The 19095-nt window shown below is 34.8% G+C and overlaps 1 protein-coding gene across 5 annotated transcripts in view; it reads right to left on the bottom strand.

The window, feature by feature from the left end:
* The window catches only part of traf7 (TNF receptor-associated factor 7), a 28510-nt gene extending 12173 nt beyond the window's left edge, over positions 1-16337 (bottom strand). For 4 of the 5 annotated variants that reach the window (XM_087242966.1, XM_087242967.1, XM_087242969.1 and 1 more), the window contains exons 1-15: positions 16267-16337; positions 13073-13205; positions 12933-12990; positions 11968-12053; positions 7580-7696; positions 7349-7441; positions 7050-7083; positions 3843-4026; positions 3605-3739; positions 3282-3499; positions 3111-3184; positions 2976-3024; positions 1991-2118; positions 1828-1910; positions 32-71 (exon numbers count right to left, since the gene is read on the bottom strand). In XM_087242966.1, the coding sequence (XP_087099092.1) occupies positions 32-71; positions 1828-1910; positions 1991-2118; positions 2976-3024; positions 3111-3184; positions 3282-3499; positions 3605-3739; positions 3843-4026; positions 7050-7083; positions 7349-7441; positions 7580-7696; positions 11968-12053; positions 12933-12984 (1293 nt within the window). In that variant the 5' untranslated portion in view covers positions 12985-12990; positions 13073-13205; positions 16267-16337. 5 annotated transcript variants of the gene reach the window in all.
* Between the last annotated feature and the right edge of the window lie 2758 nt (positions 16338-19095).

Here is a 19095-nt window from a genome sequence, read left to right as displayed (position 1 = left end):
CCTCTTTTAAATGCACTTCAGGGACACTCACAATGATTGTACAATCAGCCGAGCCACTATACAGCTTGTTCCTGCAGAAACAAAAAAATGTGCAAGAATTTGTAAGTTCCCTTGTCCATTTAAAGACAACATGAACTTGGCATTTGCAACTGTTTTTACTTTGATAAATTATTTTTTTAAATATTGTAAATTTTCATTAGAGCTGTAACCAGAGTCTTAAACTACATATCATAATTGTTTTTTTCTGTGCTTTCAAAATTAAAGCATAGAGCTTTTTGTTTGGTGCTTTTTAAAATGCACAAAATGGATGTGACTGGGTGTCATTCGTAAAACATGGTTACGTCCACATAAAAATCAGTGCAGTGCATCAGATTACATATTTATATGATTATTTTAATTTGTAAAGCTGGTTCGGAACAATAGTCATTTTTCTTAAAGGCCAAATTGTGCATAACACTTGTTAACATTTCATATACTTCTTATACTTGTCAACCTCAATGTTTATTTTGAACTTGATGACTGTTAATTTAGGCCATTATCTATAATACACTGATTTGACTTTTTCAGTAGAACCCAGGCTTCAATGTAAGAATGAAAAACATCTCTCACTAACAATCTGCACTGATGAATCAGACCCAGTAAAAAATAAATAAATAAATAAAAAACTTTTCTACGGATTTTTGTCCATAATTAGCATCTGATAAACGTTTTTAAAACTAAACTGCTAATAGACATGTCATAATCCAAGTAGGTCTGACCTGCACAGCCATAGAATACACAACCTCTAACCTACACAAGTTTTTGCTTAATTGACCGTCATGCAGATGTTCATTTATAGCCCAGGAAGCCAAATTTATACATTTCGTGAATTGGGAATACACGACTTTAATTTATAACACTAAAACACTTTGAAATTTTAAAGATAACAGTAAATACAAAATAGCAATGAAATGGAGAGAAACAAAGCTATGAAATTGTTAAAATGCAAAAGCACTCTGTGAATGCACCCGATGAACATTCGTTAAAGACTTTCAGCTATACGGATTGTCATTTAAAGGCTAGATCAACTAGTCCCTCCAGCAGATCCAAAGGAATCTTTTGGCAAAACTGTCAGCCTGCTCCTCCATATTATGCTATTATGAATATTATTGTGCAATAGGTCTGCACGATTTGGGCAAGATATTTAATTGCAATTTTTTGACAGATATTGTGATTTTCATTTAATTTTGTAGTCAAGCTTCAGCTCAATAATCTGTAAGCCGTGGCAACAATTCTTCGACAACTTTTAAAAATGACCTATTTTTGTTCGGTGTCTGTGACTTAGAAACCAAAATATTCCCATATTACCAATGCTGTTTATCTTTTTTGATTGTAATTTGTCTATTAATGCTTCTGAAGCAGCAGACGCCATTATCCCACTTGCTCACGCTTTCCTGTTGGTTTTTTTTGTGGATGTTCGGTTGCACAATTCTGACTAGGCAAAACAAAAGTGTGCTCACTCAGTTAGCTAGTAAGACTGTCACACACAAACAGCAGTCACACATTTGCTCTGGGTGGGAGAAAAGAAATACATAGATATTTCATATTGCAGCCTCTTGCGATTTACTAATCGTAACGTTTCAAGTTGCGATTTGATTTTGATTTATCAAACAGCCCAATTGTACAATAACCATAATTAGAATGTTTCTCAATTTAGTAAACTGTAAATAACAGTATGGAAACGAAAATGAAATGCTTTGATTTAATTTTCCATACTTCTTTCGGACCTGCAAGTGTCTCAAATCAAACGCAAAGGAACTCACTAAAGTCTTAATTTAAAAAGCTTACCCCTGAATGCACAATGCCAACACTATGCCATCATGGCCTTCGAGAGTCTTCTGGCACTTGTATGTGGTGCACGTGTCCCAAACCTGCGTAGAGCACAGATGTACAGATGATTTATCTGTAAAAAGAAGGTTACACACCAACCAAAGACAGCAGGTGAAATTACCTTGATGGATTTGTCTGATGACCCACTAAAAAGTAGATCGCCTGTCGAATAAACACACAGGCACCACACCGGACCCTGATGGCCCACAAAAGTACCCTTACATTTGAAGATCTGCTGGGGGTCGTAGGCTGCAAAACAATTCATAAGAGTCAGACGATTAGGGTTCCTGCTCTAAACCCGATGTCAAATTCCCTGACTTTCACTGACTAAAAAGCACATATAAATAGAAAAACAGGCCGCAGTCATGCTTGGCAGTGCCTCCAGAATTGTGTTGTTCTGCGATTGCTGAATTGAAGGCAAAATCAAGCAAATAAAGCAAAATTTAGAGCTGCCTGCAATTTTATTTTTATGCAGATTTCCACACCATCTGCATTGTTTTTTATTGAATAACACTCTTTTCATGCATGGAAAGTGCTCATGTGCTGTGTGATACCTTAAGCTGTCAACAGTGGTTCATGAGGTTAAAATAAGGTGTAAAAAATAAAAATGTTCAAATTTGTGTATCTTTTTACAGCAAAACAACACAAAAAAGGGTGTAAATACTGCCGCAAATTGAGAAAAGTCAAAGCAATATCAGCAATTTTAGGCTGCAAAAATCTGATTTTTTTTTTTACACAAAATTCAAGAGGGACGCGTTCAGCACTGAGTAGACAAACAAAAAAACACCCACTGACAGTATTTTAACAGCTACAGCCTGGTGATTGCATTTGTTGCCTGCCAAGGGGGGAGGACTAAAATGACAGTGAAAAGTAGCCTAACCTTAACACAAGGTAGAAACACATTATTAAAAAAAAAAAAAAGAAAAGAAATTTTGCTAAACAAGATGCAAACTTCAAGACAATCAAAAAAATCCCTGCTATTTCCTGAAACAAACATAAAATTCCCTGACTAAAATGGCCCTTTTTTAAAGTCCATGGCCCAAGGGAACCCTGTTAAACATATTCACAGAAACTGAGAATAAAAAAGAGAAAATGAGGACACTTACAGCCCAGTATGCCCATATTGAGCCTGGCATTGATGTGAGACAGTTCATCCTGCAAAAGGAGAGAAGTGTTAGAAAGCTAATACAATGCAGCTGTACATCTTATTTTGCTAAAACCCAGAGCGAAAATAGACCTACGTTTAGCATGGAAGCATCTCGCCTGAACTCCATCAGATCTTCACTGAGCTTGCTCTGATTCTCATCCAGCACATCTGCCACATTAGCACAAAAAAGACCAGCAAATTGAACACTAATGCACATTTTGGCTTACAAACAACAAGCGGCTAAGAGTTAGCTCCATGTCCTCACCGAACTTGAGTTCCAAGTTTTTCTCCAGCTGGTCCAGCTTCTCTGAGAGTTTACCAAGCATTGAGCGCAGGAACGAAATGTCCTGGTCCTTCTGCGCCAGTGTCACCTGCATCTCATGGAATCTGTCATCCGTCTGCTGGAGAAACTCCTTTAGTCCCTCAAACTTACAAACTTCCAGGTGAGTCTCGTATGTGTCCTGATTCCCGATGAAGGTGCAACTGGAAGAAAAATCCAGCGTAGGTGAATTTGAGGTTGCTTTATATTTTGTATTTGGTTTCATATGTATGGTAGCAATCAATAGGAGCTTTTCTAAATCTGCATACCCATATTTAGAATGAGGGCACTTGATGTGTTCACATTCTTTCAGATGGGCCTCTAAGTTCATAGTGAGCAATGGAGGGCAGTTGGGGTTGTTGGGACAGCGAACGGGTCTGTAGTCACAGCTTACTTCATGATCTCTGTCAAACACATTCCAGAGTTATTACACTCCCTTTCACTGACTCACGCGGATGTTGCAATCAAACGCCGCTATTGCGAAAGCCAATGAACCTGTGTACTCACTTTCTGGTGCTGAGCTTGATGGTAAAAGGACAGCCAAGTGGGTCAACCTCATAGGCACCAGACTTGCCCGAGGCAGCTGGACGACAGCCGTACTTGCAGTGGATGAAAAGCTCTCCGATTTGCTCAGCCACCGCTATGTTATTCACTACCACTGTGAGCTTCGAATTGTCAACCGGGCATTTCTCTGTAGAAGCATAGGATATTGGGGAGAAAATAAAGGAAAGACTAATGTTATATTGATAACATGACTCAAACTAACAGCATGAAAAGAAGCATTCAGAATGGACAGGAAATGAAAGAGGAACAGAGATAGAAACCTGCAATTAGCCACTCCTGTCAGTGACAGCACTTTTTGAAACCACAAATAGTCAAATGTGTGTCTGAACATATTCAGATCCTATCTTCTTATTCATGTTTTTTTGTTGTAGCTTGAAATCATTACAAGCATTGTTAAATAAAAAAAAAAGATAAATATACATAATAATTCACACACACACATATATGTATATAAATATATATTAGTGGTGTAACTGATCTCAGATCTTTTGGTTCGTATCATACAATGGTTTTTGAGTCACTGATTGGACCATTTTTCAGATCAGCAAAAAAAGGAGATGACAAATGTCAATTGTTTTCCATGCATTAATTTATATAGAAATATTATGGAAAAAAACTATTGGTTTTAACAAACATAACTTAAAACCTGTCATTTTAATAAAAATAAAAATAAAGAAAGAACCAGCTGGAAAAAAATATATATATATTCAATACGAAAAATGACCGTTGCTACTGTTGCTGATATTAATAAATATAGAAATTCAACATCTTGTACAACAGATCATGTTTATTTTCAATAAATGATTCAACAATTCACACATAAAAATTTATGTTTCATTATGGGTGGAGCATTGTTGAAAACCTATTGAATATTGATGTTTTTTTTGTTGCCACCCATTGGATACACAATGTAAGTACTACAACATTCTCCAGAGTCAAGTTCTATTAAGCGGGGATTTTAATCTTTACCATAAACAGTGTTCATATCTGAGCTGTAAACTGTTATTCCAGGACTTGTGTCATTTAATTATTTGTAACTAAAGTGTAAAAACTGAATCTCTCTTGAGCAAATGCAGATTTGAATGCAGCGCTTTCGAAGGATTGAAAAGCATATGCAAATCATTATCACTTATCATTCATGTTGTGTGGGTTTGAATTGAGACCTTGATCTTTTAATATTTATGTGTAGCTTTACACTGAATGCATTCATGCAAGCTAAACAAACAAACAAACAAACCCCTTTAATTATTTACCTAAGTATGCAATTAGTTTAGTCCCACAACTAATTTTTCCGTCATCATTGTATTTTGTAGGGAAGCCAAAATGCTTAGATGCACGTGATTTGAATGACGCGAAAGGCGATATCTCTACAATTGTTATAAATGTTGGATTACCTATTATTAGGGATGTAATGGTATTGTAAATATCATCATACCGCAATAGCAATTTTTGTTCAATATTACCGTAGTCGCATGACTCGATAAAACTATAGGTCTTCTGAGAAAATTTGCTCAGGCGAATGAAGCGAACAGGAGGTAGCGGAAACTACAATTCCCATCAGCCCAGGCATGGCCATCATCCTTTGCGGTCTGTTGTCGCTACAGATCCAGTAATGCGGAAATGGAGTGTGCTGCTAGTAGCAGGGATGAAAAAGAGCTGGAAATGATCGAACCTAAAGCGGGTTTTAATTTGGATGTGTGGAAGCATTTCGGTTTCTCTCTCGGTATGCAGGCACTGCCAGACTGTGGTGAAATACAAGTTGGGGAATACGACTAAAAACAGTCATGGGGACTGCAGAAACACAGCACACTGTTCAGATTGATGCAGACATTGACTTGTACCGCAAAGAGATCTCTATCTCACTCATGGTTTGTCCTCTCAAGTGGGGAAAGACAATGCACAACGTTACCCACTGCTGTCAACCTGGGCCAAGTCATATCTCTGTCCCAGAAACCTCAGTCCCAAATGAGAAGGTTTTTTTCTGTTGCAGGGGACATTGTAAAAGCCCAGAGATACCAGCTTTTACCAGATTATATTTATATGATAATTTTCCTTAAAACCCATCTCTATCTAAGTGAGTGAGTGAGTGATTAAATGTTGAATGTGATGAGTTTTCAACAATACTAAATTGAAACTTTATTTTTTTTTACATGGTTTAATATTTTTTTGTTATTAAAATTGAAAAATTTAAGTTCCTTTTTCAAAGCTTACAGGTAGATGGCTAATTTGTATGTCATTGACACTTTTGGCACTTTTTTGGAGTATTTTCATTAGTTTTGTTTTTCCTGTAAATGATTCAATAAATACTGTACCGTTCATACCGAGGTATTACCGTAGCGTAAAATTGTGATACCGTTACATCCCTACCTATTATATATATATATATATATATATATATATATATATATATATATATATGAAATTTACATTAGTTTTTTCCTTTTTTTATTTAAATAGTCAAAAAACATACATTCATTAAACAACATGACTAACAACACATCATAAATATAAACAGTGTTTAACATTGTGTACATAAACACATAAAAGACCAAAAAAAGGCAGACAACATCAGTACAATACATTTACATTAGATTTTATATTCAATAATTCTTTAAAATAGTAATAGTCTTAACTAATTTTAACAAGGAAAACTTTAGATTTAAATAATGCATTGACTGAACAGATGATTAATAAAATGCTAAGAATAATAACACAAATTATTGTTCATTCTTACTTCATGGTAGTATTTACATTATCATGATGTATAAAACCTTATTGTGAATGAATTACTCAGCTCTTTAAGTTGCTCAATATATTACATATTGCATAATATACATTACTATAACAACTGATCATTCAAGATTTTAAACCTAAGTTGTGAAATTTTGTGTTGCTTTATACAGTATGTGCATATCCATCCCTTACAACCGTTTTTACTGCTTTTATATACACAATATACATCTATATATACACACACAATATGATTTCTAACCTATCTAAGGTCCACACAGTTACTGGTCAACTGACTGATAATTCAACCAATATCTGACTAAATTGTGCTGAGCCCTGTCTGCACTTCCTCCCTTCTGGCAGAAACTGTGGGAAAGGTGAAAGAAAGAAAAATGCTGGGATTAAAAATGCTATGCTTACCTGAGGTCAAGGCACATCGCCTGCAGAATGTGTGCTGAAGTGGCAGAGGAAGAGAAACAAGCACAGTGAGAGTCAACAAGAGCGTTATTGTACGTTTTCATCCAGTCAGCTATTTTAAGTGCAAACCATCTCTCAACAAACACTTGTTCAACAGCCTGATGTTGCAGTAGGAAACGGGTCAATGAGGCGTGCTGTTCACGGCCCAAGCTGACAGGAAATCAATACATGACCTGGAACCAGATCATGACAGACAGCCCTATCCCAAGGGAGAGAGGTGAGGGGAAAAATGGCTGACTCACTCCACAGGTGGTGATGACCGGGTCCTTGAACACACTGCAGCACAGCTGGCAACAAAGCTTGACGGAGGGCTGCTCCGCAAACACCTGCGGCTCCTGGGTAGGAAAAGAGAGGGAAAGCGAGAGACACAGGGAGTCAAATCTCCTGCTGAGGACAGGTGTATGTCTGTCAGCATTTGCGTCACGGTGCTGCATCAACATGTGAAGAGGAAACAGAAGATTGCTGACACTCACCGTGTCTTCCTCTTCCTCGTGCAAGGAGAAGGTGGAGCGTAGTGACATGTTGGATTCAGAATGCAGCGAACGAACGGAGATGGCAGAGTCTGAGCGGCGAGGGGTACTGATGGGTGGCTGTAGGGAGAGAGACTGTTTATTTGTACTATTTGTAATATTTTACATAAATATAATGCAGAGCTTCCCACAGGTTTGAAATATACTTGTGGTGGTAACCGAATTAAAAACACCTTTTACCCACAGCACATAAATAGTTAACTATATGCGACAAACAAAACATAATTTGGTTTTGAACACTATTTTTATTATTATCTGTTATAAACTTTTTCTTTTCAATGGGTTAACCTAAAAAAAAGAAAATAAATTTTAAAAAGTCCACTTTTTCTCTTTTAAGCTATTCAGGAGCCATGTGCACCCACTGACAGGTAAAATCTGCTTCTATCTCTTATTCAGGTTGAGGTTGTTTTATTTGGTTCACATTTTGTACAATATTCTCAAAGCATTTTAGATGTATAAAATATGTAAACTAGCATAAAATTATTAAAATAATCAGCAAATAAGAAATCAATGACAGAAAGAATAAAAACAGACAAGATCTCTAAAAATTATAATAATTACAAGAATAAAAGATTATTTAAATAAGACAAATGAGTTGATTTCCCATTTCTAATGATGTACAAATATTCTGCAGCCAATTTAGTATTCAGTAAAGTTTTTCTGAGTCGTTTAGATTAAAGAATTAATTATTTCATGCCGCTTACGCAGCTGAGCGCATAAAATTAACAACAGCTAAGAAAACGAAAGCAATACCAAATCATGGACATTTTAGTAGATTTAAAAACCCCGGCCAGGCGCAAAAAGGTGCAGGTCTCTGTGGGTCTGCAGATTGTCTGTCTTGCGCACACAGAATGAGTAGTATGAAACGGGTAAAGGAGAGAAAATTCCACAACTTAATTGTTTGTGAATGTTTGTTTATATTGGGTGGATACAAAAAAAGTGTAAAAGAACGACAATAATAGTAAAAAAACAAAAAGATAAATTAAGTGTCAGTAAATATACATGGGTGACCCCAGGTATAAGTCAAAATGATTAACCCTCCTGTTTTTTTTTTCTTTTTCAAACATTTCCTAAGTACTCATGGGAGTTACCTGAGAACAAGGAAGCATTGGTGTTTGAGGCTGAAAGTATGTCATTTCTATGTACTGAACTCTTATTATTCTGTTAAGTATATCCAGATTTTCATTATTTGGCACCTCACAGAAAGGTCTGGGAATAATCATGTTACAAGTATGAGCAATTTAATCTCCCTGAGCAATACAAAAAGCCAGCGTACGAGAGTTCACACTGCATGATGTTGTCATATCACGTTTCTTTTCACACTGCATGACTACTTGGGGTAGCTTTCAGCATATTGCATGATTTTACTACATTATGAATTGCCCAACAACTCTTTCCGGTGTACCAACTGTAAAACAGAAGTTATAAGGAAATAATCTCACTTGAAAGCTGAAATCTTTTGCAAGACTGGAAATAGTATACCCTGTTGTGATACGAGTCAGACGAAGCATTTAACAGACATGGATGCTCCTGCCAAACCTTCCTCCATGTATTAGGTCCAAAGGGATTAAGAAGAAGCTTTTCTCTCAGTTGAAGCAATGTTTCCTGATTGTGTGGTCACCGACAGGTCCACTTATTTAGCATGCCAAATACATCTATAACATATCAGCGATTCTGTCAATGCATCTTTGATAATTCACACTGTGTGACTGGCACTTCGAAACTTCAACAGCGATTTCACAAAACCTATCACTGAGTAAAAGTATTGGGACTATAATCATGCAGTGTGAACTCTGAATAAGGCATGCCCCCTATCTCTTTTGAAAACCCTGCCTTACACAGATACTTTTAACAGCACTGAAAACAGGAAACACAAGTATTAAATTAACAGCTTAAATTAATAGCTTTGACAATTTAGTAAACAACTACATCAACTACTCTCTTTTCAAATAGAGGCCTACCTGAACATAGAAAGTGACTGACAGGAGTAACGCACTTTAAAGTTTTCTGACTCACTTACAATAAAATATTAAATAAGATTGACAACATCTGATTTACAAAAGCTGTGCATAGCCAGAAGGGAATCTCAGAGAAACACCAGTGTTTAGTTCCTAAATTAACCTGTTGCTGAACAAATCAAGTGAGTCAGTGATTCAACAATCCTGCTACAATAAGGAATTTATGCTGTGCAATATATTGTCACAGAAACTGTTGAGATAAGCGATATTATAGTCTTTTAGAGATCATTTCATGCCACACTGCATAATGGCTATACAACAGCATAATAATGCAAATAGTCATAAAAACTTCAAAATACTTATCATTCTTAAGGTTATTTAGATTCTAGAATTTGATGTCAAAAAGGTAAATGTCCCATTTTAAATATTATTAAATGTCCAATTAGTTAAATATCCAGTTATAAACTTGACACCGGTAAGGTACAACATAAATGTCATGGTAAAATGGCTTTAATGTTATTTGTGAATTTGTAAATATATATTTCAACGGCAAAAAAGATTGAGCTGATAACAAGTTTAGTTGAGATTGCATGACAAGTCGCTATATCGATTATTCTGACAGTCCTAATGATTTATTCATAAAAACACTCTTGCTTCATTCTACAAAAAAAAAAAAATCAGTCATTTTGAACAATCAGTTTGACTGAATATTGAATATTGACTCAATATTGAATAAGTCAGTAAATTACCCATCAAGTCTTATTAAAGCATTTATTCTTCCAGAACAGGTCTTAACCAACCCCAGTTAAGTATAGTATGGCATTCTATAACAGTAACAGTGGTTATTATTAATGTAAAATAACAAATTAATGTTAATTGAATGATAATTCGGCCTCTACAAGAAGGCATTTGTCAATCTGTCCATAAACCTAAGATCAGTTTAACACCCTGGTCTATATCTATTTGAATATTGGAGCTGTGGCTATAAAGTATGGCTGCATGATAATTGGAAAAAAAAACTGACATTGCAATATTTAGTTTTCCTGTGATATACATTGTGATTTGAAAGTATTCTTATGGTGCACTCACTCTAGGCTATTTGAACTGTGCCTGGACACGTTTCCAGGTTCATTTGACAAGTGTGAGTGCTCCGAATCTAATTGCAAGAGGTGTGTCAAAGCACGGTTTGGTTGGGCTTTGGCGCAGTACACTTAAAAAAAAAGTGAGCCTGAGCTGGAAAATGAATACGCGACGTCACATTTAAGGGACTGTTTTATATGGATTTAATAATTATTCTTACTTTTCAACAAACGCAAAATGATATAGCTTATTAAAGATGCAAACCCCTCGCTGCATGACAGCTGTACCTTAAACAAACCTCCTAATTCGCCCAGCACAATGACTATTATGATCATTTATGAGCGTGTGGATCTTTTTGGCAAAATATTTGACTGCATGTCACTGCATCCCAAATGACTAAAAATAATAAAAAATGATAATAAGGTTAATTAAAGCAATCTCCGCTGAGCAAGAGTGCTTCTCTTCTGTTAAACTGAAATTTTGCATAATTGATGACATAAGCGTGCTCCATTTAGGAAGGCAGTTTTTGAGTTTTTGATGTTAATAAAAAACAAATAAATAAATGAACAAATAAACATTAGAATTTTTAAAAATGCAGTGCGAGTGCAGGCCATGGGGGGAGAGGGGAAACCATCGCAACTCTGCATGGTTCAACGCAACTGTAGCACGTGCGAGTAGTACGCCCTTCATTTTACATTGATTAGGATGATTTTTGGAGGAGTGCATCTAAGTAAAATGCACAAAATTATAACAAAATATATGCAAATGAAAATAAATTACAACACAGATGAAAAAATAGAACCAAAAAAAAAAAAAAGAAATAAACATCGCTTTATGCTTTTTGGTGGAGTCTAACAGTATTGACATAAAGAAATTCAATAATCAAATGTAAAATTACACAATATAGTTATCATCGTAAACATAATTAAACACAATTAGTCTTTGTTAAAGTGGCATTTTTATATACTTGTGTCCAAATGGTTTAAATTGATTAGAAATTGCCAGAAATCCTGTGATGTGACTATTGCAGATTCGTACATTGCGATATTGATGCTAAAATGATATATTGTGCAGCCCTACTATAAAGAATTATAAGCAATAGTTCAAAAGTATACACAGTCACTTATGAACATTCCATGCAATAAATACGACAAACGTATAAATCACCAAAATCCTTCATCAAACTGTCTGCTGGCCATGATGCAAGTCAATGACAAAATTGCGAGGTTTTTGATTTCCACCCCTCAATATGTAAATGTGATTGGCTGCTTTGAAAAGGGATGTGATGATTACCATGCCATCGTCATCGTCACGAGTGGAGTAGGTCAGAGTGCTGGAGGTTGAAGGGGTCCTACGATGCTGCTTGTAATTAGTTTCCGCTGAAATGAAAGAGCATGGTTACATGGTGACTGATTGAGCCCTGTTGCTAGGCAAACAGTCACACAGACTTCTGTCCAATCAATGCAGATCTATGTCATTTTCAACACCAGTAATTGCTTTTATAGCAGTCTGAGGTACAACATCACAAGCAAGTCTCTTATACTCTTTAATTTAGTAAATTTCAAAACAGCAGTTTAATACATTATTTCAAATACTTTGGACCACCGAGGACCACCTAATACAGTTGAAGTCAGAATAATTAGCCCCTCTTTGCATTTTTTTCCTCTTTTTAAAATATTTCCGTAATGATGTTTAACAGAGCAAAGAAATTTTCAGAGTATTTCAAATAATATTTTTTCTTCTGGAGAAAGTCTTATTTGTTTTATTTTGACTAGAATAAAGCAGTTTTTAATTTTTTTAAAACCATTTTAAGGAAAAAATTATTAGTCCATTTAGACTTTCTACGTTTTTTCTACGATTGTCTACAGAACAAACCATCGTTATACCATAATTTGCCTAATTACCCTAACCTGCCTGGTTAACCTAATTAACCTAGTTAAGCCTTTAAATGTCACTTTAAGCTGTACAGAAGTGTCTTGAAAAATATATAGTAAAATATTATTTACTGTCATCACTACATCATTACTGTCATAAAATAAAACAGTTATTAGAGAGTTATTTTAACTTTATAAGTTATTAAAACTATTAAGCTTAGAAATACATAAAAAAATGCTCTTTGTTAAACAGAAAAAAAAATAAAAATCAGGGGGGCTAATAATTCTGACTTCAACTGTAGGTCAGTATTTTGCATGCCAAAGTTTTACATGAGCATTTTACAGCTCTAATATGATTCATGTGGTCCAACAGTTATTACTGACCTTTTGCTACTTGTGGGACTGCTGGAAACGTGGATCCAAAACCAGCATCCATTTTGGCCTGCATACAGATAATTATACAAGTCGTTTTTACTAGTAAATTCTTCAAATAACACAATAGCTGACAATTCATATCAGACTACCTTGTTGGTGATGTCCGGTGAATGTACAGTGGTAGTGGCAATTGCCACGGATCCTCCCGAGAATCAGTCAAAGCGTGATGGTTTACTAACACTCATAATAGAGCAAAGCATTGAGCAAAATACCTGCTGTAGCCTGTGAATAAGGGGAAAATAATTAAAAACATGATCTCTCACTAACAATAAATATATAATGCAAACTAGCTGACAATAAATTCAATTTAAAAAGACAATAAAAAATTGTAACCTGTTTAAAAACAACACAAACTAGTGAAAACAGCACAACAGCACAAAATGAAATACCCCACCATGACCGATTTTACTACGTACAATATTAATTGTGTGCAAGGCACTATAAGTAAACCACAAAAAAATATCAATATTAATTTTACAAAAAAATTTATATTAAGCTTTTATATTTTTGGTGTACAACACAATTTTTATTTAAACTTTGATTCATAATAAAATACAATTGAGCAATTCCATGCAAATGTCAACCTTGCCATAAAAATAATAATAAAAAAGAATTCATCAAATGTTTCACCCAAAAAAAAAAGCTCACCAAAATACGAAAACAGTTTCTACATTTTTTGTGTAAGCAAGTATTTTACAGTACATAAAAATACTCAAAAATGTCTGTCAATGTTTTTAAACCATAATATTTGATTTAAAAAAAAAAAGTCACACATGTGGCAATGTTACACCGGTCACATACAAAACGGAGAGATGTCACATCCATAAACCAAGCTTTTTCCTCATTAATGCAAAAATTTTCAACAATTTCTGTTCTATAGTAAGACAACTCTTATTCTTTTGATTAGCATTATTTCTTTGGGGTGTGCAGTTTAGTTCACAGAATTTCTACAAAGCATGTTGTATACTGTAAACTCGCTGACATTTTTGGTCACATCCAAAACACATGTTTATTTTCTACATTTAATTGATTGATTTTTTTCTGATCCCTTAACTCTGTGGTTAGTTGTTTTGGAAAATATGAACGTTTTAAATGTTAACATATACTTTAATATTATATAACATATAGTTTAATTTAAATGTTGAGTCTTTACTGCAAAAGTCTAGGCATGGGCCGGTAAATGATTTTTGACGGTATGAAAACTATGGATAAAAATATCACGGTTTTACGGTATTGTACTCTGAAATATATTCTTTTTAAATGTCTGGATAAAAAACTAAAACTTTTTCCCCTTTGGACGCAATATATTTTATTTTGAGAAACATTTATAATATTTTGGATATATTAAATAATTCAAGAGAATCACTGAGTTCTGCTGTCTTCATTTGTTTCAAAAACACTGATTTCTTTGCAATAAAAAATATTGGATATCTTTTCTGCTGGAGATACTGTTGTCCTAAAAATAAAATAAATAAAAAATGACAAATTTCCAAACCACGGTATACCTTGAAAAAGGTTATCATCCCATGCTTAGTCACGTCCATAACGGTGGAAATGCTCAATTAATATACAAATATTCTTGTCTCAAAAAAAAATAACATTGTACATAATATACGAGTCAAAGACATTTTGTGATTTAAAAAAACTATTCCAGAAACATTAAAACATGGTAATACCAAGAAAAGTTTCTTTGTAAATGTTTAAAATAACTTTAATAGAAATAAAGTGGCTTAGTCATAAAATTTAGCAATATACTTATTTTGATGTGTATTAAGTAGGCATGGGACAAAACCGTTTTCAAAGTATACCGCAGTTTGAAAAAGTCAAGGTTATAAAACTTCCAAAATTCGTTCCTAAGGTATGTATAAGATTTTTATTTACGTATTCTTGTAAAGAAATGTGTTTTTGAAACTAATGAAGACTGCAGAAAATAAAATGTATTGTGTTCAAAGGGGAAAAAAAATTTAGTTTTTAACCCAGGCCTTTAAAAAGAATATATTTTACAGCAGAATACCAAACCATGATATTTTTATCCATGCTATCATAATGTCAGAATCTTATACTGGCCAATGCCTAGTACTAAGATATAACACAATGCAATATAATATATAAGAATATAATACAAATTTTAATTAGAAAAAAAGAGCTGCTGAAAATGGGTAATAACTAATGATTTATAGCAGAAAGATAAAGCATAAAGATATAAAATGGCAATTAAGTATTTTGGGTCAGCAATGTTATTGTTATAATCGAGTCATTTATTTGAACATGTAACTATAAACTATTGTTACGCTGAATGAAGGCGGAAGTCTTCTGTAGATTAATCTCAGTTTTTGTGCTAAGAAGAAAAGATATTTGAAACAGATCCCATCCCACTAAAAATACACGATACAAACACACACAAATAGGTCCACTTCTTATAAGAACTATTCTGAAGAGGATTCTGTTCGATTTTTGGGGATAAAATACAGAAAAATACCAGAATAACATCCCACAGCACCATTTAACATGCACTAATAGAAAGATGACATGATATATACATTTTCTTAACGACCTTCTTATTAAATATAACTTGGCAAAAATCTTGCCACCAAGTGGCCATGTTCATTCTTCCCTACCCACATTATCTAAAAGCGCTATTGATTTAAAAGGGGTTAATGCTCTCTGGTTTTAATATACTCAAAATACCAGCAGTGAAGAAAAACAGACACATTTCCCGACACGACGTCAAAACAATTCACAGCCTTTCATGTGTCAGAATAAACATTGGCGGAGGCTGTATGCTAACAGCACAAATCACAACGTAGTAACGTACTAATACTTTAATAGTTTTCTTCAAACCTTAAAAACGATACGATTAAGAATGTTTAAACAAACAAACTACACACCAACATGCTAATCAAGTAGGCAGATCAATGTGTTTTGAGACACAGCCAAGATTTTGTTAGCGTCTGATTGCGAAAAGCGTGGACGTTTGTGAGCGTCAGATTAAAACAGAGCGAAAATAAAACGCAAAACACGGTAAACTCCACACATTAACATGTTAAAAGACAAAAAGCAGATAAGTTTGATGCTGTACTAATGATTCGAATGCCTGAAAATGAGCTGGCTAGCTGTGTTGGCTAGCTGACGAAGTTGGTTTTTCGACCAGCTTTAGTAAAACACCAGATTTAGCTTTACGTAACGTAGGAAACAGACCACTAACGTTAGCTTAGCTGCAAAAGACGTGATGGCATTAGATAAATCTCCCATGTCTGTTTAGCCAAACAAAGTAGGTTCTCACCATTGATGCTAAATCAAAGTCTGCAGATGGTCCAATTTTAGTCTTTCTCCCTCACACCCAGACGCACATCTACCGAGGCATTCTGGGAAATGTAGTGCGGAAAAACATATTAGGCTTCACTGTCGGGAACTGACGCAAGTTGCTGGAATCGAACAAATAATATCGACTATTCAAGAAAGGATTAGTTTGTTTAGTTAACATTTTCTTTTTGTTTTTTAGTTTAAGATATTAACTTCCAAAGTGTTATTGTATGGGATTAAATTTAATTTATCTTAGTGATTCGATTCTTTTGAATCATGCAAGATGCACCATGTATGTTACTGCAGGAATCATGTGTGATATGATATGACTGGCTTAATTTATCCCTCGCCGAGTACTTCAACAAATCTTAACCTTTTCAGCTTTTCTGCCAAGCAATACAAATACCAAAGCAGTCTAAAAGTTGATCAAAAGTAGAGACGTGTAAAAATATAAGTCAGAGTAGTGAAAGAGTTGTTCAAAACTTTGATTCGTTCAGTTGAAAGATTCATCCACGAAACAACATAACGTAACGTCACGCTCTTGTTAGATATTTAAGATATTGATAATTTCTTCATAATTCCGACTTTTTACAAGCCTCAGATATCCTGCACATAACCATGTATGTTCATACCAATGGTTCATACATGTAATTTTCTATCCAGCATTTAAGTTATTAAAGTAAACAGAAGGGGGTGCTGTTTGCTCAGATCCAGAGTTTGAACATACATTTAACTCTAATGCAGAAAAATGCGTATCACTAAAATTTATACCAGGCCCGTAGCCAGGAGGGGGTTCGGTTGGTTCGAAAGACTCACCCCTCAATGTCAAAGGTCCAGAATTTGTCCCATACATGAGAAAATATTTTACAGTAAACTTTTAATATAAATTTCGGACCTAATACATGAAAGAAAAAAAGCCCTACTTTTAATACTGTTGCTGTTATCCATGGGTTTTAAAATGTACTTTTTACTAGATAAATTGATAATCTCTACCTTATTATTATTATTATTATTAATATTAATATTATAATTATTATTATTATTGTTCATTCATTCTTTTTCTTTTCGGCTTAGTCCCTTTATTAATCTGGGGTCACCACAGCAGAATGAACGGCCAACTTATCCAGCATATGTTTTACACAGCAGATGCATTTCCAGCAGCAACCCATCACTGGGAAACACCCATTCACACACATACACTATACGGACAGTTTAGCTTACCCAATTCATCTATACCACTGTGGGGGAAACCGGAGCACCTGGAGGAAACCCATGCGAACACGGGGAAAACATGCAATCTCCACACAGAAATGCCAACATACCCAGCTGAGGCTCAAACCAGCGACCTTCTTGCTGTGAGGCGATTGTTCTACTTACTGCGCCACCGTGATACTCTTATAATTATTTTTTTATTTTTTTTACAATTTTTTTTTAGATAGGCAAATTGTGACTGAGGAAAGTTGAATGTGCTGCTCAGCATACTATTTGCCTAATAAATGACAATAGGCTACTTTTTTATTTAATACTTTAACAGATTTCTTTTTTCCTCAATGATGTAATAAAAAAGTTGTATTTTTTTCTTCATATTTCTTTATTCTAAATCTTTAGGAAATGTTTTTAGTACATGAAATAGTGATAAGCTAAGATAACCCAGCTAAAATAGTGCTTAAAATGTCCCCAAATGCGGTATTTAAACTTCATAATTAAATAAAAAATGAAGTAAATCACTGCAAAAAGCTTCATCAAGCTGGCAACAAGGCTGTATTCAATATTACTCCTGCCACCATCAATTTATGCTTTTGTCTAGCCTTGTTCAACAAATTCCGCCTCGTAATTTAGTCAATTACTGATATTTCAGTGAATTTTTTTTGATTTAAGGTATTCCGTCATAATTAAAACCCTAGTCCCTGTCATATTGCAGTATTTTAGAAATGCAAATTGCATGTTAATAATTTTATACCGATGAACATATTATTTAGGGTGATAAAGGTCATTTAGCATTGGTATTGTCATACACTTTTGAGCAAAAAGAGGGTGAATGATTTGACCTGTGTTCACCAGAATAATGGTCCATTACGTTGTTCTCTCAGAGCCACAGGTAAACCACTTAAGGTTGAAATCTGTGCAGAAATGTTGTGAATACAGAATCTCTAGCTGCTACACTCTTGATTCCTTTGAGCTGAAACATCCATTAGAGTAACTTATGGCCCCCTGTGCCATTGCTTTTTGAGCTACAGCACTAATGGCAGTTTTTTATGGACACCCGTCAATTTAGGACACATGGTATGGGTCTTTATCTTCAGTATGTTGTCTCAGGCTTCTAAGGGGTATCTGTGTAAATTCTCTTTGATGAGGAACGAATGCTTCTATGAACTGTTGTCCTACATGGCACTTAAGATACTCTTTGCATTGTGGAGCCAAAGAATAGCCAGCGGCCCCATCAAAAGCTTGACCCCATAGGCAAGTCAGCGCAGGAAGTTCTGCATTGAGGATCCATTAACCGTATTCAGAGCAGAGCTCCATTCTTCCCGTACGCCCAATAAATGATGGATGCAATAAAAATAGGATGTGCTAAAGTTAGGAAGTTGATAGCTGAAGGGAAGAACTGCTCAGTGGCTATTAGTCAGTTTGTGAAACGCAAATATTTGAATATAACATTTACATTTCTCAATGGGGCTAAAACATGGGAAGGTTTAGCTAATACTGATAACGTGTAACATTTGAAAGCAGTCACTTTGGCAAAAAACAAATGGCTTAAATGAAAATGAGTTTGGTGTGCTGAATCCATTCATGTGTGTGTGTGTAGAAA

The sequence above is a fragment of the Danio rerio genome, chromosome 3 (genome assembly GCF_052040795.2).
Source record: "Danio rerio strain M-AB ecotype USA chromosome 3, GRCz13ab, whole genome shotgun sequence".
NCBI lineage: Eukaryota > Metazoa > Chordata > Actinopteri > Cypriniformes > Danionidae > Danio > Danio rerio.
The sequence above is the reverse complement of the archived record's forward strand: the minus strand, read 5'-3'. Positions and strand labels throughout refer to the sequence as shown.